The sequence below is a fragment of the Mobula hypostoma genome, chromosome 5 (genome assembly GCF_963921235.1).
Source record: "Mobula hypostoma chromosome 5, sMobHyp1.1, whole genome shotgun sequence".
Lineage (NCBI taxonomy): Eukaryota > Metazoa > Chordata > Chondrichthyes > Myliobatiformes > Myliobatidae > Mobula > Mobula hypostoma.
The window spans coordinates 73,949,093-73,975,043 of record NC_086101.1 but is presented as its reverse complement, the minus strand read 5'-3'; the positions used below and the strand labels follow the sequence as shown (position 1 = coordinate 73,975,043).

Sequence of the window (25,951 nt, the reverse complement as noted above, 5' to 3'; positions counted from 1 at the left end):
AGGTTCACCAGATTGATTCCTGGGATGGCAGGACTTTCATATGAAGAAAGACTGGATGAATTGGGCTTGTACTCGTTGGAATTTAGAAGATTGAGGGGGGACCTGATTGAAACGTACAAGATCCTAAAGGGATTGGACAGGCTAGATGCAGGAAGATTGTTCCCGATGTTGGGGAAGTCCAGAACGAGGGGTCACAGTTTGAGGATAGAGGGGAAGCCTTTTAGGACCGAGATTAGGAAAAACTTCTTCACACAGAGAGTGGTGAATCTGTGGAATTCTCTGCCACAGGAAACTGTTGAGGCCAGTTCATTGGCTATATTTAAGAGGGAGTTAGATATGGCCCTTGTGGCTACGGGGGTCAGGGGGTATGGAGGGAAGGCTGGGGCGGGGTTCTGAGTTGGATGATCAGCCATGATCATAATAAATGGCGGTGCAGGCTCGAAGGGCCGAATGGCCTACTCCTGCACCTATTTTCTATGTTTCTATGTTTCTATTACTGTTTGTGCTGAATGCCCAAGTGGAAGGAAATAGGGTAAATTCAAACAAATGGGTCTATTTGAGGTAGGCATCTTGATTGGCATGGACGCATTGAGTCAATGGGCCTATTTCCTTGCTGTAATTCTTGCTAATGGCTTTCTGAGTGTTATGGACTATCAAAGCCACTTGTTGCATGTAAATATGGGATTTAAAAAAAAAATTACACGGTACTGCATGTATTGTAAATATCTATTTTGCACAACTGGAGTGACACCACAATCTCATTGCCTTAAGCAATGACATTAAAGTTCTGTTCCATTCTATTCTATGACTAGGGGGAGGAAGAGTTGAACAAGCTCAATATGTTGATCAAACCTGCACCGAATGGCTGGGCAACACTCATTCTAGGGCAGGGGTTTCCAACCTGGGGTCCACAGACCCCCTTGGGTAGTGGTACGGCTCTATGGCATAAAGTTTTGGGATCCTGTCTTCTAGGTATGTCAGTTATATGGTAACTCTCAGCTGACATTTGGATGATCAGCAAAAAAAAAACATATATAGCCTTAGAATGCCACCACACTAGAAGTTTGTTGGTGTGGTCCAATTAAATGCAAGTTTCTGCCAAATCTTGTAATTGAATTGAAAGCTATTCACTATGTTTTGAAGACAAGTGGTCCATACCAGCAGAGAAAGGAGTAGCAGAGGTGTATGATTGCTGTGAGAGATGTCTGAGGAATCTATCCATGATACAGTGTGCTATTGTGTACTCAGTGTGGTGTATGAAGCTTCACCAGTGGAGTTGGCATTCTGTAGTATCAATCTGGACAAGGATCTGGAAAGATTGTTGCCTTTGCTTCACATAGTAACAAAACTGAGTCAAAAGATGCTCAGAGAGCAACGGGTGAATGGGTATTCAAATGTAGCATCACAAAACTCCTTCAATTTCCTATCTGAGGATCTTTGATGTTGGTCAGTGTTACACTGCCACCTTAGAGAATGAGTGCTTTGACTTGAAAGTAGACTCTTTGCAATCCAGTTCAGCTGGTGACTTTAACGTGGAACTACAAGCAGGAGAAAAAACAACACACACAGTCCAGTCCCTCTATACCCCCATCCTCCAATAGGAGGGCCTTAAAGCTCTCTGCTTCTTTCTGGACAACAGACCCAACTTGTTCCCCTCCGTCAGGTGGAAATGTCTCTCACTCTTAATCATTTCACCCTGGGCTCCTCCCACTTCCTTCAAACCAAAGGTGGAGCCATGGGCTCTTGCATGGGTGAGGGATGGGTGGGTTTTTGAATACTGGTAATAATTTCCTTGTAAATTGGTTTTCATTGCCCCTTTCTCTTTCCATTTTAAAGTGGTTCTGAAATTCAGATATGGTTTATTTTTTTTGTTGAGATGCAGCAGGAACAGGCCCTTCTGGCCCTTTGAGCCATGCTGCCTAGCAACCCCCCCAATTTAACCCTAGCCTAATCACGGGACAATTTACAATGACCAATTCAATTAACCTTCCGTCCGATATGTCTTTGGATTGTGGGAGGAAACCAGTGTACCTGGAGGAAACCCACACACTTGCAGGGAAAACAGACAAACTCCTCACAGGCAGCAGTGTACTTCATTTGTGAGAATGGAGCAGAGGACACCCTCTGGCTGTTTTGGGCACCTCTTCTGCAAGTCCAGAATGACCACAGTGGAATCCTATTCTGGGGATGTCAAAGTGGCCAGCTTTATTCCTTTAAAGCCTTTACTGATTTTAAGGATCTGATATATTACAAGTTTGGAGATGCTATTCTTAGTAGCATTTAGCTGACAAAGTGTCACACTGAGCTCTCCTTTACAAACAATTAGAATCTAAGATGCGTGCAGTGTAACTAGTGTCGGCATTTTCGATTTTCCTGTGAGAAGTATTGAGGTGATTTGTAACTCCCTCCATGGAGCAGGAGTTTTTAAGCTGTATCAGCATCCAATTAGGTTTACCTGAAACAGCAAAACAAAAGCAAGTGTGATAGATAGATTGGAATGATCCTTTTCTTTCCTTCCTTGTGATCTTTGCTATCTTTGCCCCTTAGTTCACTCATCTGGAACCTTTGCATGTGTCCATAAGACCATAAGATACAGGAGCAGAAATAGGCCATTTGTCCCATTGAGTCTGCTCTGCCATTTCATCATGGCTGATCCATTTTCCCCCTCAGCCCCAGTCTCCTGCCTTCTCCCCATATCCCTCCATGCACCGAGTCACCGTGTTTGGGTCACCTTTGCCTTTTCCTGGTCCCAGAGACTGCAATTACCATTTTATAATGTTTCATACATTTAAAAAGTAGGCTTGAAGATTTTATCAAGCCATTTCCTGCCACTGCCTATAAGCAGTTTCAACACTCTCCCCATGACTGTGTGGGCTTTCTCTAGGTGCTCCGGTTTCCACCCACTGTCCAAAGGTGTACTGGTTGGGAAGTTAACTGGTCATTATAAACTACCCCCCATTTAGGATATGATTAAAATTGGGGTATTGCAGCTTGGAACAGCTCTCGAAGGGCCTATTCTGTACTGTATCTCAATAAGATAAATTTTAAAAGTATTATAACTTATTATGAAAAATAAATAACTTGGTGGTACTATGAACATTATGCAGAACATGTAAAATTGCCACAGATTGAGAAATTGGTATCTTACACACTTGTCACATAGAATTCCATTCGGTGTGCTGGTCGGTTTCTGGCACTTCGGTCCGTTAGTGGCAGGGTGGGATTGAATTCTGAATTTCAGATTTCACAGTGATTGAGTGGATTGTTGGAAACACTGAGTTTTCAATCATTCCACAAACACAAGTCAATCATTAATACCTGTTGTAAGCGACAGAAATATCTTTACCTGTTGCAAAACATAGTGGAAGATGATCTCAGCTGACAACAGCACAAGGAGCACGAAGAAGGTCAATTCCGTAAAATCCTGGTTCAGAGTGTAAAGCAATAGTCAGATGAGGGATCAGCCTTTTAGCCTACACCAGCCTTCGCTTAGTGTCTCATTTTGGTTCTTTGATACTCCCTGAAGCTTTAGCTTCAGTGCGTCAGGTCCTGCTGAAGGGTTTCAGCCCGATATGTCAACCGCACTTTTTTCCTTGTGCTTCCTGGCCTGCTGAGTTCCTCCAGCATTTTGTGTGTGTTCTCTGATTTCTAGCATCTGCAGATGTTCTCGTGTTTGTGCATCAGATCTAGTTAGGACTTAGACTTGCTTATCATCTCTTGTTTAAAGTGCTTTGCTACTCTTAGGAAAACAAAAAAACAGCAAATATCAGAAGTGACCATTAACTGTGTGTTTGAACAACGAGTCACGTGCTGTATAGAATTCCATTCGGTTTGCCAGTCAGAATCCGGCACTTCAGTCCCCAGGTCTATACCGGTGTTTAGAATCCATGCATTGTAGGTCTTTGTTCATTCAAATTAATTTCTGAATATAAGCATGCGGGAACGTGGCAAGCCTTTGTGAGTATGTTTTCCATACCTATTGTTTTTGCTCTTCTAATTCTATGCAGTGGGTGGTGAGGTGAAGATACGTCACTGCCAAAGGAAGTTAAAGGTGTTCCTTCCCTCCTCTAGCCTGCAGGTCACCCTTGGACAAGGTGTAGCACTCGCTTAAGCTCCCCCCCCCCCCTCCACCCCAGATCAGGGTTATATGAAGCCATGGGAGCCGGTGGTGGATGGTCGTATGAGCAGCTGGTGCATATCACAAGTCCTGGTTATGCGACCACTGACGCCAGGCAGACAATCTCTGAAGAGTATTGATAATAGCTGGGGTGGGGGGGGGGGTGGTGCTCACCCGTCTTGTAAAGACACGGCCTAGAAGAAGGCCACAGCAACTATTTCTGTAGAAAAAGTTGCACAGAACAATGATGGTCATGGAAAGACCATGATCGCCTACGTCATAGAACTTGGCATGTAACAACCGAAGAATTCTATGCATATTAAGAATAGATGTTATCGTTATGAATGAACTTTTAAAACATTATCTCTCAGGAGGGTAAAATCTTGACAATGATAGTAACTTAGTATGTGGTAAATTGGTTTATTATTGTCATATGTACAGAGATACAGTGAAAAGGTTGTCTTGCATACTGTTTATACAGATCAAATCATTACACAGTGCATTGAGGAAGAACCAGGTAAAACAATAACAATACAGAGTAAAGTGTAAACAGAGAAAGGGCAGTACAAAGTCACAATGAGGTAGATTGTGAAATCAAGAGTCCATCTCATTCAACAGCGGGGTAGAAGCTGCAGCACTGGGGTTGGAGCTGGTGGTGTGTGCTTACAGGATTTTGTACTTTCTACTCAATGAGAAGGGGCAAAGGAGAATAATTGTGGTGGATGGGATCTTTGATTATGCTGCCTACTTACTAATGCAGTAAGAATCCTAGACAGAGTCCATGGAGGAGAGGTTGGTTCCCTTGATGTGCTGAGCTTTAGAACAATATGACACTTCAGCCTTTTTAACCTGTTTCAAGATCAATCTAATCCTTTTCTCCCATATTGCCCTCCATTTTTCTTTTGTCCGTGTGCCTTTTTAAGAGTCTCCATAATGTATCTTCCTCTGGCAGTGTTTTCCATTCACTTACCACTGTCTGTATATGATAAAATCTCTCTCTCTCTCTCTCTCTCTCTCTCTCTCTCTCATCCCCCTATATTTTCCCACAAACATCTTAAAAGTATTTCCTCTTGCATTGGCTATTGCCACCCTGCAACAAAGGGACTTCCTGTCTGCTCTATCCATGCCTCTTACCATCTGATACACCTCTATCTAGTCTCCTCTCATCCTCCTTCTCTCCAAAGAGAAAGTCCCTGGCTCGCTCAACTATTCCTCATAAGACATTCTCCCTAATCCAGGCAGCATCCTTGTAAATCTCCTCTGCACCCTGTCCAAAGCTTCCATACACTTTCTATAATGAGGTGACCAGAATCGAACACAATACTCCATCTGCGGTCTAACCAGGGTTTTATACAGCTGCAACATTACCTCATGGCTCTTGAACTAAATCCCCCTGACTAAAGAAGGCCAACATATGATGAGCCTTCTTAACCATCCTATCAACAAGTGCAGTAACTTGGAGACACCTATGGACTTTGACCCTGAAGATCCCTCTGTTCATGGCTTTTGCTGGCCATAAAGCAATTTGGATCACTCAGAAGTTGGAAAATGTCTGTCTGACTGTAAGGTTTTTTCCTTTTGTCTTTTCCTTTTGCATCCTGATGGTGATGAGGCAAAGGTGTGAAATGATCTTCATCTTCTAATGCTACTATGTTGAATGCAATATGAAAAATTGGAACGTAGTTGGTTGGGTAAGCTGTGAGTTTTTAAATTAATACTTCTCCTGCATTTCAGCGATGTCCTTACATTGCCAGTTTTTAAACACGAGGAGTCAAATCCCTCACCAAGAAATGAGGCCAAGCTGCTGCGATTCCAGTACGTGCTGTGTGCAGCCACATCACCAGCAGTCAAACTGCATGAAGAAACTCTGACCTATCTCAACCAAGGTATCAAAACTGAGCAGTTACTATTTTTTTTTATCCATTCTCTCCCTCGCCCTACCTCTCATGTTGGCTCTCTATAGCGACGCTGTTTGCGATGGGACTATTAAGTTTGTTGATATCTTTTGCCATGGTGTTCCTTGTTTCTACTGGTGAGTTTACGGCTGCAATCCGTTTTCCTAATGTCATCAGTCTGTTCGTATGCCAAAATATCCAATTGACTGGAGTATGTTGGAGCCAGTGGGTAATGTATGAAGGGTAATCAGACCTTGTGTTCCCAAACTGATCAACCGTTGGTTCTTTCTAGGTCTCTCTATTGTTAGGCAGTGAAATGTTTGGAGGGTGTACAGGTTGGGGTTGGGATTGGGACTCAGAGTGGGTTATGGACTAGAATTTCAGATTGGTCAAAAGGTGGGGTGATTATGAGCATTGGATGCAGCTTTTCAAATTCTTCAATAACTTATCAGCCCAGGCAAATTGAACAATAAACCCTCGCAATGGTCTAATTCCTGAATTATGGACAATAAATCCAATCGCAAAGAGAGAGCGTGTGGAATTCTGATGAGATCAGAATTGGTCAGCAGACACAGTGCTGTTCAGTCGAATTCCCACTCCACAGCGTCTGTTTTTAAAAAAAAAAATATATATATATATATTTTTTTAAAATGCCAGAAATTTTGATGTTTGGAAATTCTGCTCCAGCACAAGAAGCGAGAAAGAAAGGCAAAATGGGAAAGGGTTTTACTGAGGAATACTGTATATGTTGTGTTTTTCTGCAGACCGCTCCATGTCATTCTGTGACCTAAAATGTAACTGAAAGTAGGGTTAAAACGCTCTGCTATGGACATTCCTTTGAGGTTTTAACCCAATGAACTTTGAACTGATAGCACCAATTACATTCCTCTCCATTGAGCAATGCTACCCTGAAGACTGAAGCGATTATTACTTTTGGACATCTGAACCCACTCGTAACTTACACAGATTTGCATTGCCTTTGGGCAACCCAAGCAGCCCTTGATACAAATACCAGCAGCTGAGGTTACTGTGGAGAGTAAACCTCGGTGAAGTTCTTTAGACGAGAAGGAGCTGAAATTCTTATGCACAACCTAAAAACAAAAAAATGTTGCGTGAAACTCGGGCTGATTTAACGAGGTAGAGAGCTTCAGGCATTGTAGATTCAACCAATGAAGACTATGGAGGTTACAGGTGAGAAAGTTACATGTGAAATTTAAATTTAAGATGTTAATTCATCCACTGTAATACATGCTGAACATGTGATGGAGTGGCTTGTGCCGGTTGAACTCTGCCTTGGAAGTTCAGCTCCAGTGACTTCAGTAGAGTGCAGCAGATGTCCCGTTTAGATGTACATTTAAAATTTAGAATTTCCTGCCCTGATTGTTTTCTTAATATTTCCTCCTAATGTTGCATCTTCTCTGAGACACTGTTATCCTGTTCAAGATAATTGTATGTCATGGATTCCTGCACAGACAACGCACCCATTAATGGCAAGATGTGGGTGTTCCTTATCTAGACTGTTACCTGCTTGTTTACCTGAGCCAGTGAAGCACACACCTGAGAAATGCCTGCAGTATCAGTTAAACGTGCTGTCCACGTTGGTGCGTTCCTTAGAATTCCTAGCATAGCACAGGAGGAGATCACTTTTTCCATCCTGTGGGTGGCCATTAGCAAAGCTTGTCCCACTTTCTAGCTACTGGTTTACCGCCTTGAAGCCTTCGCTCTTTGGGTGAATTGTGCCTTTCCAAGAAATATCCACCCCCACCCCCCATGCACCCCAATTTCTTTTCTAGCAGCTTTTGTATTGGTGATTTCAGGGTAGTTAGGCTGTAGTCATTCAGTGTTTTCAGAATGTATCACTGTGATAATGTTTCCATCCCATCATTTTCCCTCACCAGAACAACATTGGAAGCCTCTTTCCCTGCTCTGTTCACTGCCCAGCCTCTCGGTTTCCGCTCATTATTATTTGAAAATCAGGAATCCAAGAATGTGAAGATTTTTGTTTTGCTTCTCTTTGGTAATCACCAGAATAACATACTTCCTTGTGTATATTTGTATGTTTAGAATATTTGCCATATTCTTACTTCCTTGTTTTGAAGATTAGTTACTAAGCTTTGCCAAAATCGTTTTTGTCATCACCTTTCCAGCCAGCCTTCCTTCCATCTGGCTTCTATACTTACAAATACCCTGCCTTCCATTTTCAGCTTTGACTCACTTCCTTCAGCATCTGTGCTTGGGTTGATATTCTGCCCTGCCGTTAGTTTAAACCTTTTCCCCCGGGTAACAGAAAACCTGCCCACGGCCGTATGATAATCCCAGCCTTGCTTATTAATTTATTTAAAGATACAACATGGGACAGGACCTTCCAACCCTGTGAACGGCACCCCCCAGCAAGCCTCATTTTAACCCCAAACTAATCACGGGACAATGTACAATGACCAATTAACCTACTAACTTTGTACTGTTGGTGGGGGGGGGGGAAGGACCTGGAGGAAACCCACGCATTCCACAGGGAGGACGTACAGAGACTCCTCACAGATGACGTCAGAATTGAACTCTGAATTCTTGAGGCCGAGCTGTTATAGCGTTGCGCTAACCTCTTTGCTCCCGTGGCACCATCCAAATTGTGCAGGTCCCCGTGCTCCAGGAATCTAAACCCTTTCTGCCTATACCTGCTTTCTACTCTTCACCCTGTCTGCACTCACTCGTGCGATATTTGTAATCGAGTTTATTTGTTAGTTTATTTTTGAGCTGCACCGCCCAGCAACCCCCCCCCCCATTTAACTCTAACCCAATCACGGGACAATTTACAGTGACCAATTAACCGATCCAGTACGTCTTCTGACTGTGGGAGGAAACCAGAGCACCTGGGGAAAGCTCACACATTCCACGGGAAAGATGTACAGTGACTCCTTACAGAGGATGCTGGGATTGAACTCTGAACTACGACACCCTGAGCTGAAATAGCGTAGTGCTAACCTCTATGCTACCGTGGCTCCCAGTTCCTTCTGAGACTTCTTAATCCCTTGCCCAGCTGTTTGAAAGTTGCCAGTTTTATGATAAGGTGCCTTGCTGGCCAGGTCAGCACTAATATCCCATCTCTGCACTTCTATTGAAATGGCTATAGGGAGCTGCAGGGTTGCTGGCCTGAAGGTCCTCCCTGATACTAGAAGTTTAGATGTAACCAACTGGCTTGGTAGTGTGTTCTAAAGGGCTGTGAAGAATCAGGCAAGTTGCAGTGGACGAGGAATGGCACCTAACCACGACTGGGTCACCACAACAGATTTCAGGCCTTGTGGACTTAAGTGAACCAGTTGGAATTTTGTGACAGTCCAGGAGATTTGTGGTCACCATTACTGATACTAGTTCTTTGTTTTTGATTGCAGATTTATTTATTTATTTAACTGCATTTAAATTCCCTCACTCGTGTGCTGGGATTTGAACTCGGTTCTCCGGATCATTATCCAACAGGAGCTCATCCCTCCTCCTACCCATGTCACTGGTATTGATAAGGACCACGACTTCCGGCTGTTTACCCTCCTCCCCTACCTCCCATCCTAGGAGGGATATACATCGAAAGGGTCATTGCATATTAGGTCATTAATGACAAATGTGGACAGTCTCATTGAAGTCAGTATATTATTTCTGGGTCTAGCCTGCCTTTAGTTTAAAATACCAATGAAAAATGTTGAGGCAATGCAGCTACAAGAATGAAAATCTCGCACTGTCAGCCAGTATTATGTTTACTTTTGAACTATTAAATCAATTTTTAATATATTGAATAATCTGCCTATAGCAAAGTTTAAAGTTTGCATTGAATGAAATTGGAAATGTCTTTGAATTAAAATAATTAGCTAGTTAATTTTTATGTCATAATTAGTAACATTGCTCTTTTTAATTGAAAATAACTGGTTTGTTTGATTATGAAAATGTGTACTGTTTCAAGCGGACATGTCAAGTATTTCTGTTTGCCTGCATGTTGCCAAATGTGTGGCATCCATTTTCTGTTGACAATCGGATACCTACACATTGAAGTGTTACTGAGTTTGTGCGGGAATCCTTTACCCCAGAACATAAGAGTTAACAGAAATGTTGAATTTTGATCGTTTCTGGGTTAAACGATGGGGAGGGACTGAAACAGCACTGAGGACTTTCGAAAGTGTTTTGTTTTTTTAAAACCAAACAAGAATTGTGGGAGCAGCCAACCATTCCTGAAGTGAATAAAGAATTGTGCAGGAGAGGATGAAAAGAAGCTGCAATTGTCGGGCAGCAGTAAGAACTGTTGATTCCAAGATCCTCTCAGTTCGAACAACTATCAAAAGACGTTCTTATAAAGGGTAATTGACGAATTATGGACTTGCTTGAATTTTGAGGGTGAGTGTGCGTAAAACATATAACTTGTATATGTAAAGTTAACTTATCTTAAGAAAATAAGAAGTGTTGTCTTGTCCTGAAATAATCTAGTCTGTGAGGCAGTATTGTAAAGGGATGGATAGTATATAATGAGAAGCTAAGCTGGATCCAGTAAGAAAGTTACAGCAGGAGAGGTGAGTAAGAGCCTATAGATCAGACAGGGATTCTGGATAATATTTATTTATGGGAATGTTTGTTAGAGTGCTTTGTTAGAGGAAAAAGTGGTTAGCGTTAACCCCAATCCCTACCAATATAAATCACAGCACTGTTGAATGTGGAATCTATTCCAGCTGTGAGTGAGACCATGATACCACATCCAACCTATATTGGTTCTGAAATTATCCAGATGTGCTTTATTCATTAAAGATCTGTGTCATGAAAAAAGTGGTTATTGTTGATAAGTCAAAGTTGGCTTTTGCACTTAATAAAGTTAAATTTTAATTTGAATTGATAAACATCAAAATTATTTTCTATATTTAAGTAAATTGAATTATTGGATTAGTTGAATTAAGTCATTTCTAATTAAAGGGTTGAGTGTACCAAAATTTTGCCTTCGTATCAACCAGGCCAATCCTACGAAATCCGTATGGTTGACAACAAAAAACTGGAAGACAGTCAAGAAATATTTGGAAAATACGTAAAGGTAAGATATTTTCCCGCATTGGGAAAATGCAATTGATCTTCAAGTGTAGAAAGCACCATCTGTGTAATCCTGGGACTGCATTGTGCCAGATTACATCTGCTTCCATTTAACATACTTGACACTTGCCAATCTGTATTTGAACTTTACCTTGAGCAACAATTCAACTGTTAATTGTTCTGTTAGATGGTGTCCCAGTCCATTATTTCTCTTCCACTTGCCCCTAACCATTAATTTAGGAATTAAAATCCTTTACAGTAAGTCCATCTATTTCTGAAATGTATCAGATGTACATTATTATTGCGTTTACTAGAAATGTCATTCCATAATCTAAAGAATCCACCATTCTGTTGTCTCCTCTATAACATTGTGATCTTACATTCTTACTGACTGAGAAATGGCTGAATCATCATACCAGAAGAGATTAGGCAGGTAGGTCTCTAGATCACAATAATTTCAAGAATCAGAAGTGAAATTGAGGTATAAACGATTCTTAAAGTGTTAATAAAAGATATAATGAGGAATGTTTCCCTTGGATGAGAAATCTAGAATTAGGGGTTCCAGTATCAAAATTGTGCCATCACTTCAGTTCTAGGATCTGAAATGGGCCACTTATTCAGTCAAAGTGTGCCAAACAGTAGATATCTCAAAACCAAGAGCTACAGAGATGATCACTAGTTTTGCACAAGGGTAACCTGATAGATCTTTGGATATTGGAAGAATTGAAAAATAGTGAGGAATGAAGAAAATGGCATTGAGAGGAAAAACACAAGCCATGAACTTGTTGAATGGTAGAACAAGCTGGAATGGTCGTGTGGCCTATTCTTGCTGTTATTTTATATAATGACTACTGTGAGGTACTTGGATTCTTATATTTTCCTTGCATCCTTCCTGCTTTGTACATTTTAAATATTTCTATCCTTTGTTCCCTGATCTGGATGTCCTGACAAGAAATGAAGTTGTACCCTCAACAATATAAGGTTAGGTTAAACCCATCATAGGCTACCAACAATAGCTTGCCAGAGTCCTCTAACCTGGGCGAGTTTTTCACGTTATCTCCAGCTGTAGCCCATCTTGGGTGGATATAGAAGTCTTTATTCATCACAACAAGTAGGCATCATTGGAGTCACTGTTGGTAGAGGCTCACTGTCCCAACATTGCTTAACATTTTTATATGTTAAGACAATTCTATAGTTACAATGTATCTACAGTGCTTCCTTTGAACTACATATAGTTTTCAAGCACCTAGATCTTTACACCAACACTCCAGACACCCAGAATGAATATTAATCACTGCTGCCTCTGAGCTGCATTCATCTATAAATCAGGTCAATAGATCATTCCTGGTTTGCAGTCAGCCTTAATCTGCAGCTCCAGAAAGGCTATTCTGAGCAGCATTTTAAATTCGATCTATAATCGACATTCAGATCTGAAGACTGGTTGCTTTTGAAATTAATATTTGCTAGTCCCTCCTCTGGGCCTCTGGGACGAAACTAGATTTGTTCCAGGAAAGGCCAAACCTTAAGGAAGATCTAATCAAGTGGGGCCACAAAAATGCCCTATACTTCAGACCCCCTTCCACAATCCCTATCATTTACCATGTGCATCTACACTATCATCCGTAATGGCTCTAAGACTCGAAGCAGAGATTGTTCCAGAAGTTTGACCAACAGTCTTTAAAATGCAGCTTTCTCATTCAGATGCCTGGTGCCTCCTTCCCTGCTGGACTATTGCAGTTTAATCACATTCTTTATCTTCACCCCTTCATTCTCTGGTAGCTAAAACTCAGCAGTGGTTGTCAGTGGTTACTCTCTGGTCAGGGGCACCAGCAAGGTAACTGTATCAGGCTCACAGGCAACAGTTCACACTCCATGCCATGACAAAAGATCATCAGAATGATGTGACAAACTGGTCTCTCAGACCCTTTCATTGATGTGGGAGGGGTGGGGGTGGTCTCTATTTGAATGGCTGCAAGGACCTCTCCCTGACTGTCCATTCGATCACTTGCCCAACCACTAAAAGGACCCAGCCCACCTGTATTCACTCCCTATTCAAAGTTCAAAATAAATTTTATCAAAGTACAGTAACGTCACCATATTCAACTCTGACATCCATTTTCTGTGGCCGTTCTCAGCAAATCTATAGAATAGTAACTATAATAGGATCAATGAAAGATCAACCAGCGTGCAGAAGACAACAAACTGTGCAAATATAAATAAATAGCAATAAATAATGAGAACATGAGATAAAGAGTCCTTGAAAGAGAGACCATTGGTTGTTGGGACATCTCAATGGTTGGGCAGATAGTTATCCTTTTTGTTCAAGAGCCTGATGATTGAGGGATGGTAACTGTTGTTGAATCTGGTAGCACTAGTACCTTTTACCTGATGGCAGCAGTGAGAAAAGAGCATGGCCTGGGTGGTGGGGATCTCTGATGATGGATGCTGCTTTCCTGCTACACCATTTTTTGTAGCTGTGCTCAATGGTTAGGAGGGTTTTACCTATGGTGTACTGGGCTGAATCCACTACCTTTTGTAGGATTTTCCTTTCAAAAGCATTGGTGTTTCCGTAGCAGGCCACGATGCAACACACTTTCCACTACGTATCTATAGAAGTTTGTCAAAGTTTTAGATGTCATGCTCAATCTCCACAGACTCCTGAGGAAGTAGAGGTGCTGCTGTGGTTTCTTCCAACTTGCATTTGCGTGCTGGGTCTCTGAAATAGTAACACCCAGGAATTTAAAGTTACTAGCCCCCTCCACCTCTGATCTTCTGATGAGGACTGGCTCATGGTCCTCTGGTTTCCCTTTCTTGGAGTCAATAGTCAGCTGCTTGCCCTCTTGCTGACATTGAGTGAGAGGATGTTATTATGATACCACTCAGCCAAATTTTCAATATCCTTTCTGTCTGCTGATTCGTCACCACCTTTGATTTGGCCCCCAACTGTGACGCCAACAGCAAAGTTGTATGTGGTGTTGGAACTGTGCATAGCCACTCAGTCGTAGGAGTTACGGCTGGGGTGACTGCCTGCTGAGTCTGTGTGTATTCTTTCTTTCTTAGTCTGCCATGTCATTGAAGTTGTGGAACCGGCTATCTCTGCTGTAACTCAGATCCCATCCCTTCGATTTTCCCCAATATCTTCCTGTTCTGATCTGTACGACTAATCCTCTTCAAGATTTAGCCTTCATTAAAGAGTACAGTTACTGTTACTCTTTAACGCACCATTCACAGCTTGCTGCCACGCTCCCTCAGTGTCTTCTGCATTTGCGTTTGCTGTGAATCTCCTTCCATCAGGTGCAGTCAGAACTGAGGCATTCAGCTGGTGATCATCACTTAGGTTCTCTAAGTGTACGGAGTACACTTGATCTCTCGCTCTGTCCGTGAGGGCGATAAGAAGGTGAGTCATATGGTTTAACCAGGGTCCAGTGTTTCCACTGACTGCCTCACCAGGACTGCACGCAAACTCAGGTGCCATTCGTCTGGACCACCGCCTGTGGCCCTATCTACCTGGGAGGGAAACCTGTCTTTTCAGGCTGCTCCCTTACCATGACTTGGTTACCTGGCTGTGGGAGGACTATCTTGTTTCCTTCTGATTCTCCCTGTTGTTACTGCTTTGTTTGATCTCTCAATGTATTACCCTGGTTCTTCACTTCTCCACAGAATCCTACTAAATTGGCAGTTGTAGTTTCTTCCTGTACATTTGTAATTTCTGTTGCTTCTTGTTCTTCCGCTGCCCTCCTTGCACTTGCGTCTGCCCAATCATTCCCTTTCTGCTCCTTATTATCCCCGTTGTGGTGAGCCTTTACTTTAACTGCTGCTGCCTCTGCAGGCAGCTGCACTGCTTGTAACAGCTCTTGTCTGTGCTGGGGCCCCTACCCTGGGGCTTCCTGATGTGATTCCTGATCATTGCCCTGTCTCCTGTCTCTGCTTGGGGCTGCTGTCTCTCAGTGAGTGATATTGTCTGCTCTTTGATCACATGTTCGCTGTTCCTGTCTTGTCTGTGTTATTTCTCCATTTCCTTACTCAGTGTGTCTATCCCTCGGATAGTACTTTTATTGCTTGGACACACCCAAAAACCTATAGAAGCTGCACTCCTCAATCTCAACAACCTGGGGCTGACTCCTCTCCGCCCTCATTGTTTCACCTCCTGCACTGGTAATGCAAATCGTCTCTCCAGTCACGGGTAAGGGGAGATCAGCTATCGATACTGACGGCCGTATGTTCAATTTCATTTTATATTGCCAGCCCCTTAATAAACCTCTTGTGCACATCCATGAATGACCATCACTGGTGCCAGCTGTGTGCCTGACTTCACCAGCTCTATAATCTGGTCAGCAGTCAGATCAGATAAAGAGGGCGCTGCTGTGGACCCTGCCTGCTTGCTGAGCCATTCTCACACTCCCCCTCCCCCTCTTCTCAGGGCTCTGCCCCCAACCATGGCCCGAGAGGCCAGAGCTGTAACAAATCATCTCCTTTACCCTTTCATGTCTATTCCAGCAGTTCCTTGCTGAGTGACCTTGTCGTTGGCGCACAAAGCAGGTTATCTGTGATGTCATAGCAGCTACATTCACTCCATCCACTTCACCCACTTCACAACTTCTCTTCCACCTCCGGTATCCCCAAATCTAAAACTTCTGATGTGCTGAGCTCAGGCCATCCTTCAGCATTTTCAGGAAGACTGGGTCATCCCTCCCTGGATTATCCAACCCTGAATACTATTCATACGCTTGATATTTGCGTTCTGCATCATCCATGGCTGCCTTGCCAGCTCTCTGAACTACTGACACTGTTGTTCCCCAGTTACTCTGACTTTCTCCTGTTGCTGCCTGAATTCCCATTTTAAAGAATCGATATCTCTCTCCATTGCTGGTGTTCCCAGTAGTTGCCGTGGCCCATCCTGCCCCCACGCCCCCTGGTCAGACTGCCCCACATATTCCTCGGGCACTTCGGTTTTACCAACACACATATTTTCAGGGTGCATCTGGTGAATTTCAATCATTTCCTTGAGCTTGTGCCGGAATTCTGAATTCCCACAGGTGACTTTAAATGAGGGCAACTCTGAGAAAATGCTCTGCTTCCCTCTCTCTTTCCCCTCCCCGTCCCCAGGTGTGAGAGGCTTATAGATATTCATAATCAGGATCAAAGGTTGGATTGGGTCATCAGGGTTCTTGGCCTGACATTGCTTGACCTTAATCAGTGCCATCACGACTGACGTATCTGGGTATAACCTCTCCCTCAAATATCTCCAAACTACGCAAAGTATAAATGACGGATAAAAATTAAACGGTACTCTAAACCATGTGGGCACGTGGCCAAGTGGTTAAGGCATTGGACTAGCGACCTGAAGGTCGTGAGTTCGAGATCCAGCCGAGGGAACGTGTTGTGTCCTTGGGCAAGGCACTTAATCACACATTGCTCTGCGATGACACTGGTGCCAAGCTGTATGGGTCCTAATGCCCTTCCCTTGGACAACATTGGTCTCATGGAGAGGGGAAACTTGCAGCAGGGGCAACTGCTGGTCTTTTATACAACCTTGCCCAGGCCTGCGCCCTGGAGAGTGAAGACTTTCCAGGCGCAGATCCATGGTCTCGCAAGACTAACGGATCTAAACCACAAAGTGCGTACTCTGCAAACTGCCACTTATATGTGTTATTAGATTTGGGCATACAGGGTATACATCTCTCTGCCCCAGCCCAACACCGAGTGGGGTCATGCCACAGACAGGCTATGTCGTATGTGTGCTGACTCAGTAATCATCCAGGCATGCAGCCCTGTGGCAAGTGCTGAGTCCCATTTCTGCCTCGTAACTTCCATTTGTCTTACAGAGCATTATCCGTGTGGTTTTTCACGACCGGCGCTTGCAGTACACTGAGCGCCAGCAGCTGGAGGGCTGGAGGTGGAATCGGCCTGGAGATCGCATTCTGGATCTGGGTGAGCAGTAGTACTACTTGTCGCTTAAGGGTAACTTGTGGGGCAGCGCGTGGGAGTCACTCCGCTGCAGGGAGCTGAGAGCAGGTCACATCTAGGTAACCTGAATCAGCCTTACCAGAACAGTCAGATGATATCGCCTTCAGCCATTTTAGGCTCTGGATTTTGAACACTTACCTGAAAGAGGCCACAGGAAGTTCAGATTTTAAAATTGTCCTCCTCACCAACAAAAGAGCCTGTTACGAGGACTGGAGGCCTTAGGTTGTAAGGAGGCATTGGATAGGCTGGGACTGTGGGCGAAGGGGTGTTTATCTTTGTTTAGAGATACACCAGGGCAACCGGCCCTGCAGCCCAAAGAGCCTGCAATGTCCAGTTCAAGGTTCAAAGAAAATTTTTTATCCAAGTACATGTACGTCACTGTGTACAACCCTGAGATTTGTTTTCTGGTGGGCAAATACAAGAAATACCTTAGAATCTGTGGAAGACCCCACCCAACTGGTGTGGATTTCTCTGGGATCCCAGCACGAGAACTCGTGTCTTTGTTTAGGTGTGGTGAATGCCTCACCTCCATGTACACTGGAGCAATGTGAAGTGGTTGTGGGAATTGTATGCTGGCAAACAAACAGTGCAAATAAAAAGAGAAAATAATAATAATATAAATAACACAGTGGTTAGCACAGTACAGGTGACACGGATTCAGATCCCACCGCTGCATGTAAGGAGTTTGTACATTGTGTGGGTTTCCTCCCACAGTCCAAAGAATTGCTGGTTAGGTAGGTTGTTGGGCATTGTAAATTGTCCCGTGATGAAGGCTAAGATTAAATTGGGGGATTGCTGAGCAGTGTGGTTTGAAGGGCTGGAAAAGCCTACCCTGTAGTGTATCTCAATAAATAAATGAAACATAAGTAAGCAATAAATCAGAATCAGGTTTATTGTGTCATGTGTCATGAAATTTGTTAACTTGGCAGCAGCAGTTCAATGCAATACATAATATAGAAGAGAAAAAAAATAATCATTTACAGTATACATATATTAAATAGATTAAAAATCGTGCAAAAAACAAATAATATATATTAAAAAAAGTGAGCTAGTGTTCATGGGTTCAGTGTCCATTTAGGAATCGGATGGCAGAGGGGAAGAAGCTGTTCCTGAATTGCTGAGTGTGTGCCTTCAGGCTTCTGTACCTCCTACCTGATGGTAACAGTGAGAAAAGGGCACGGCCTGGGTGGTGGGGGTCCTTAATAATGGATGCTGCCTTTCTGAGACGTTGCTCCCTGAAGATGTCGAGAATGTGACCTGAATTACACCCATGTGACCAATTAACCTACAAACGCTGCATGAATGGCAGCAATACTTCACCACCAGACCAGCTCAGCTCCTCCTATGCCCACTTTGAAAGGGATAATTTAACTACAGCTGTCAAGATCCCTGCTGCGCCCAGTGACCCTGTGATCTCTGTCTCAGAGGCCGATGTCAGGCTGTCTTTCAGGAAGGTGAACTCTCGCAAGGCAGCAGGCCCTGATGGAGTACCTAGTACGGCTCTGAAAGCTTGTGCCAACCAACTGGCGGGAGTATTCAAGGACATTTTTAACCTCTCACTGCTACGGGCAGAAGTTTCCACCTGCTTCAAAAAGGCAACAATTATACTAGTGCCGAAGAAGAGTAGTGTGAGCTGCCTTATTGACTATTGCCCAGTAGTAAACAAGAGAAAATCAACCAGTTATCCAGTCCTGATGAAGGGTCTTGGCCCAAAATGTCGACTATACTCTTCTCCATAGATGCTGCCTGGCCTGCTGCGTTCCTATGGTATTTTGTGTGTAGCACAGAGTAGCATTTACATCTGTGGTGATGAAATGCTTTGAGAGGTTGGTCATGGCTAGCATCAACTCCTGCCTCAACAAGGACCTGGAACCACTGCAATTTGCTTATTGCCACAATGGGTCTATGGCAGACACAATCTCAATGACTCCTCACACACAGATTACCTGGACAATATAAACACCTATAGTTCAGTGCTTAACACCATCATCCCCACTGTCCTGATCAATAAGCTACAGATCCTGGCCCTCTGTACCTTCCTCTGCAAATGGATCCTCGACCTCCTAACCAGAAAACCATAATCTGTGCGGATTGGTAATGATATCTCTTCCTCACTGACTATCAACACTGGCACACCTCAGGGGTGTGTGCTTAGCCCACTGCTCTACTCCCTCTATACCCATGACTGTGTGGCTAGGCATTGCTCAAATACCATCTATAAATTTGCTGAAGGTACAAACATTGTTGGTAGAATCTCAGGTGGTGACAAGAGGGCATACAGGAGTGAGATATGCCAACTAGTGGAGTGGTGTTGCAGCAACAACCTGGCACTCAACGTCAGTAAGATGAAAGAGCTGATTATGGACTTCAGGGACGGTAAGGTGAAGGAACACATACCAATCCTCATAGAGGGATCAGAAGTGGAGAGAGTGAGCAGCTTCAAGTTCCTGGGTGTCAAGATCTCTGAGGATCTAACCTGGTCCCAACATATCGATGTAGTTATAAAGAAGGCAAGACAGCAGCTATACTTTATTAGGAGTTTGAAGATATTTGGCATGTCAACAAATACACTCAAAAACTTCTGTAGTTGTACGGTGGAGAGCATTCTGACAGGCTGCATCACTGTCTGGTATGGAGGGGCTACTGCACAGGACCGAAAGAAACTGCAGAAGGTCATAAACCTAGTGTGCTTCATCTTGGGTACTAGCCTACAAAGTACCTAGGACATCTTTAGGGAGTGGTGTCTCAGAAAGGCAGTGTCCATTATTAAGGACCTCCAGCACCCAGAGCATGCCCTTTTCTCACTGTCACCATCAGGTAGGAGGTACAGAAGCCTGAAGGCACACACTCAGCGATTCGGGAACAACTTCTTCCCCGCTGCCATCTGATTCCTAAATGGATATTGAACCCATGAACACTACCTCACTTTTTAAATCTGTTATTCTGTTTTTGCACTATTTTTAATCTATTTAACATATACACATATATACTTTAATTGATCAGCTTATTTTTCTTCCTGTATTATCATGTATTGCATTGTACTGCTGCTGCTAATTTGGCAAATTTCATAACTTATGTCAGTGATAATGAACCTGACTTTGATTCTGAACCCACACGGTTTTGCAAAGTGGGAGGAAACCAGAGCACCTGGAGGAAACCCACATGGTCACGGGGAGAACTTCCTTACAGACAGCATCAGGGATTTACCTGGCTTGCTGGTGCTGAAATAGTGTTGTGTTAACTGGTATGCCACCACGCTGCTCTGCTTATAGAGCTTCATAAAACCTTGAGGGGCATTGATAAGGTGATTAGCCAGTCTGTGACCCAGCGCAGGGGTAAACCAGAAGGAAGAGTTTTAAAATGAGAGGAAAATATTTAGAAGGGACATAAGGGCCTACTTTTTAGCAGAGAAGGCAGTGAGTGTATGGAATGAGCTGCCAGAGGAAGGAGTTGAAGTGCATCCAATTATGACATTTAAAGGACATTTGGATAGTTACATGGATAGCAGAGTTTAGGGGAATATGGGCCAAATAGAGACACATGCAGCCAGCTGAGTTGGGCAGCTTGATCGACATGGGGTCAGGAATTGTTGACCTGAATGGAGAGCAGCAGAACTGATTCAGCGGTGAGTGATAACATTAATAATAAACTGCAAAATAGCAATCCATGAGGGTCCATAATACAACAAAGATCCAATATTTAACACAACAAGGTAACTGCAGGCTGGTTGAGGGTGGCTGGTTCAATGCGTGAACAAGGGTTTAAATAGGCTGCAGGTGATGTGTTGGAAATGAGTGGCAGATGACTCCTGTAGCTGGGTGGAGACTGGGAGGAGCCTGCCTGACACGTGGGTGAGTTGGGCTAAAATACCTGTTCTGTGCTGTGTAACTCAAAGGATCTATGACTCTTAATTCCTCGGGGGTGGGGAGGAGGTGGTGGGGGGGGCGGATTGTTCTGCAGTCTCTAAGTTTGTTAGGTTAATGACTTGAATCCCATCTGGCCCCACTCCTCCGTAACCCATAGTCTTGCATGGGCCTCCTTTAATTTGTCTTTGCTGAAGAAGTGAAATCAATCACACATGGTGCTGTGGGGGATAAAAGTCTTGAGTCTTTTGTAAAATGGAACTTTTCACAGACTTGCCTCTGTCGGTTGGCATCCTGGAACCTTGGGCAGATCCACTGCAGCTAAACTGTGTTGAGTTTCTCTGGGAACCCACCAAAAGGACTTCAGTCTTTGTTCAGGTAGAGTAACTGTCTCACTGCCATGATGCACCGTAGCCTCTGATGCAACGCAAGTGGTTGTAGGGATCGTTTGCTGGCAAGGCACAGGAAGAGCCCACACTTTCTGCTTGAAGTTTAATTATTCAGCCTTTTCCCACATTTCTGAACTTGCTATTCCACTTGTTTTGCTCGTTGTTACTTTTGGCCTCTGCACCTTTCATTCTTTGTTTTCTTGTCTGCCAGCCATTATCCTACTTCCTTTTCAAAACAAGAATATCTCTTTGATCTGGCCAGCTTTTTCCATGGTTAACCAGTGTATCTGTCTGACAGCAGGTGTAAAGAAATAAATGTGGTTTCCAGCATGTGGCCTCGCCAACACAGTGCAAGACAGGTGAATGTTTGCAAGTGTTTTAACTATTTGTTTTAGGTCCATTGCATCAGTACTGAGTTCACTCCCAGGAAACATGGTGGGGAGAAAGGAGTTCCATTCAGAATTCAGATTGACACGTTCAAACAAAACGAGAACGGTGAATATACAGAGCACCTCCACTCTGGCAGCTGCCAGATCAAAGTGTTTAAGGTATGGAATCGGCATTTTAATTTCAAAAGTTCCAAGTAAAATTTATTATCTGAGCACATGCGTGTCACCACATACAACCCTGAGGTTCTTTTTCCTGCGGGAAATCTATAGAATCGAAACTGCAAACAGGATCAATGAAAGAACAAGAGCACAGAAGACAATAAACTATGCAAATATAAATAAATTAATGAGAACATGAGATAAAGAGTCCTTAAAGTGAGATCATTGGTTGTGGGAACATCCCAATATGTAAGTGTAATTACCCTTTTTGTTATCACTGATTTAGGTGGCATGAAAATTGTATATTTTTTTTGCAAAGACAAAAAATTACAATTAATTACCAAGAAAAAAGTACAGAAATAAAGGAACACTGAGCTAATGTTAATGGAATCATGGAGCATTCAGAAGTCTGATGGTGGTGTGGAAGAAAATGTTAATAAAATGATTGAGTGTGGATTTTCAGGTGCCTATATATCCTCCATGATGACATTACGGCAGGGTGTGAATTTACTGCCAATAGAGCCATTTACAAAAAGTGGAGAGGTAGTGTCAGAACAAGCTGATGAGCAAGAAGCAGAACTTGTTAAGTAAAAAGATTCCTTTTTTTTAATATACTGTAATTAATAATTGGAATGGTATACAGCCACAATATCTGCTGTGTCCGATACAATTAAGATCTTGGAACTATGCTTACTTCCAATTAACACTTAACAGTGATGAGTTTTAGAGTAGGGGCTATTTGGCACAATTGGATCTTCTGGAAGTGTCACTGTCTTGAAAAACCTAAATATATCTGATATTTACAACGTACAGAAGAGCAATTTGTCACTTCTGCTGAAAGGATGTTGGTGATTGGTTCTATCTCCTGCAGGGAATTTGAGTCAGTTTCCAAGGAACAGTTTGGGGAAGAAGGAGGAGGCATTTTGGTGAAGGGTTGTCTTGGCTTGCAGGTGGTATTCTCACACACATTTAACAACCGAGATGAAATTCCCCAAGTGTGTATTTAAAACAATATATATATCTGCTGGACCAATGAGTTAATCCTGTTATAAATTTACTTTACCTCACTATCTGACATACCATTCTTTCATTTCTAATTGTTCTTTCAAACCATTTTAAAGCAAAGTTACTGAAAATGCTGATTTTTAAAATTTATTGTGGATCTGGTGCTTGATTCAATGTTTGCATGAATTAATTTGACTTGCTTTCTCCAAAGCTTTGCGGTGATTGTGATGGGCATGTATGTTTTTAAAGCCTAAGGGTGCTGATCGAAAACAGAAGACTGACCGGGAAAAGATAGAAAAACGTACAATCCAGGAGAGAGAAAAGTATCAACAGTCATTTGAAACGACAATCCTTGCAGAGGTCAGATGTTTCTTGCTTGGATCAGAATGTTGAAGCTATTAAATGAAGACACAAATGCATACGTACCACTAACTTGGAAGCTTCTCTGAATGTTAAAGTTAACAGAAGTCAATGATTATTGGTAGACTTGTATGTTCTATGTTCACGGTTGCATCAGGAAGATAAATACAGATTTATGTATTTCTGCTTATTCGTTGATTTGGAACTTTTTAGTTAATTTATTTTTCTGCTTCCAAGTGTTTTTAAAGAAAGTACATTCCTAACAACATCAGCATGGTTGGGTTCTTTTTGGAATGTGATTAATAAATGTCTTTTGAAAACTGAATCATATTGCCTATATAGAGCTTGAAGTATCATTCTGTTGATGGCACATTAAACTGACATGTCTTAATGTGTTGTTGTGTTCGGAAGTTAAAGAGCAGAGATATATTTACACTTGTGCTGTCGTTTATGCTGACCTGTGATCCAATCCCAAGCTTGTCTCATTTTCCCCACATTAGACATGTTTTAAGTTGACATTCATGGGCTCCTGATTAGTCAGGGCATCAAAAGTTCTGGGGAAAAGGCAGGAGAATGGGGTTGAGAGGGAAATGTTTTGCCCATGATTGACTGATGGAGAAGACTCAATGGCCCGAATGGCCTAATTCTATTCCTCTATCATACGGTCTTTTAAGTCATTGCCAAGGTGATGTGTATGAGGTTAAGTAAAGAATCATGGCATTTCTTTTGAGTCAGTTTCCAAGAGGAAAAACATTTGAAACTTTGACATTTGGCCAGCATTATGTTTTAGCAATGAGGGTCCCTTTAATACATTAACCAATCTCAGTGGTATAAGTGCTTGTCCAAAAGTATAATCAGTTAATTCTTGAACCCATTCATCTTTGCTAACATTCCAGAAATTAATGATCTGGTTTGTTTAAGTACTGGAGTTTTATATTAACCAACGGTGGACAGAGGGTGGTCACTGTAAATTTTTTTTTAAAATCCTCTTGTACGAGGCATAGCAATTTATTTTTTGGGTTGTTGAAGTGATTTCTGATGATAAAGTAATTAAAATTTAAAGATTGTATCTTTTCATTTTAAATTGGAGATGTTGAATTTTCTTCCTCCTCTGGTTATTCAGTGTTAGGCTGACACACGTACCTGGGTACCAAACAGATTCCTTTTTATACAGTCAATTTTGGGCATACATTGGGAAATACAAAAAAAAACCCCACTCAATATGGTCATTGTACTTCCACAGTACTATAATCAATAACATCAAAAGCATTCTGGACTGACAAGGAAGAGCGATGACTAAATGTGGAGAGAGGAGAAACTTGTTCTGCCATTCGTAGAAACAAGAACATGTACATATACATACAGCAGGACAGGATTTTGAATTTAATAATATGATGGCACGTAGATGTGTCCATAGGTCAGGCTTATGGATGGCCTGTATTGTACGTTGTAGAGAGAGGCCAGTATGCCTGTACTGGCTAAAAAAAAAAGTGGATGGTACCTCACTAAAACTTCCCTCTTCAGTTTGGCAACCACTTATAAGACCACATGATATAGGAACAGGATCGGGCTATTTGGCCCGTTGAGTCTTCTTCATTTATTTGTGGCTGATTTATGTTCCCTCTTAACCCCATTCAAGAACCTATCAACCTGCTCTTTAACTATGCTCGACTTGACCTCCACAGCCATTTGTGGCAATGAATTTCATAGGTTCACCATCCTCTGGCTAAAGAAGTTTTAAATCATCTCTGTTCCAGAGGGATGAAATTCTATTTAGAGATTGTGTCCTCTAGGCTAGACCCTCTATCTATAGGAAATATCTTCTCCATGTCCACTCTGTCTAGGTCTTTCAATATTTGGTAGGTTTTAATGAGATTTCCCCCCCCCCCCCATTCTTCTAAACTCCTGCATGTACTGGTCCAGAGCCATCAAAACCCCTTGTATGCCAATCCTTTAATTCCTGGGATCACTCTTGTAAACCTCCTCTGGACCCTACCCAGTGCCAGAACACCCTTTCTCAGATATGGGGCCTCAAAACTGCTCACTTAATTTAGTTGCTCGCGATGTACGTCACTATGACTTGTAAAGAGTTACCTCTTTCAATGATCTCTCCTTCCTCATAATGGAAGTCTCTCATCTCATGTCTTCACACCTCTCTACCTCTATAAGTAGGGCAGGAAATGTTACTTCAGCCTGACCAGTATTATTTCGCTGATTCTGCATTAGCTCTTTGCCATCATATCCTGATTTCTTATTTATACCAAGTTTACAATATATTTTTGCACTTTGACTTCAGCTTCTCCCACTTTTAAGCCTGTGCCTTTTAAGTTCTTAATATCTTTTATTCATTTTAAAGTTTTACCTGTCTTTGTACAAAAACAAATTGAAGCAGTGGTAACAGTCACTCATCACTTTCTGTGTAAAGCTATTTGATTTACTGTGACAAAAAATATGAATGCAAAGAAGCGTTGTGAGACGTACTGACTGAACTGTTCTCCACTGCAGTGTTCCCCTTGGCCTGATTCCCCGTACTTTAACTGTAATTCTTCCGTGGGCTGTAATACTCTGCCTGTTGGCTTCAGTGTCTATGAAGGGTATGTACTGTACCATATTCTACAGCATCACAGCTCTCACTGTCTTGGCAGTGAATAATTGTAGTGCAAAGCTGCATGATGTAATGACCTCATCTAAGTAATCTGACCATAATGAATAATTTACTGAACGATGGTCAGGACTGGAGAAGTAAAAATAGAAC

At 42.6% G+C, this 25,951-nt stretch overlaps 1 protein-coding gene across 8 annotated transcripts in view; it reads left to right on the top strand.

Annotated features, from left to right (window-relative positions):
* tfcp2l1 (transcription factor CP2-like 1) overlaps window positions 1-25,951 on the top strand; it is a 63,815-nt gene that overhangs the window by 5,343 nt on the left and 32,521 nt on the right. For 4 of the 8 annotated variants that reach the window (XM_063048552.1, XM_063048551.1, XM_063048556.1 and 1 more), the window contains exons 2-8: window positions 5,852-6,003; window positions 10,992-11,068; window positions 16,890-16,995; window positions 21,166-21,272; window positions 21,679-21,831; window positions 23,086-23,196; window positions 25,702-25,790. In XM_063048552.1, coding sequence (XP_062904622.1) covers window positions 5,852-6,003; window positions 10,992-11,068; window positions 16,890-16,995; window positions 21,166-21,272; window positions 21,679-21,831; window positions 23,086-23,196; window positions 25,702-25,790 — 795 coding nt within the window. Of the gene's footprint in view, window positions 1-3,793; window positions 3,958-5,851; window positions 6,004-6,776; window positions 7,204-9,398; window positions 10,387-10,991; window positions 11,069-16,889; window positions 16,996-21,165; window positions 21,273-21,678; window positions 21,832-23,085; window positions 23,197-25,701; window positions 25,791-25,951 lie in introns of those variants that run through there. The other 4 variants (XM_063048558.1, XM_063048557.1, XM_063048553.1 and 1 more) reach the window with 4 other exon arrangements.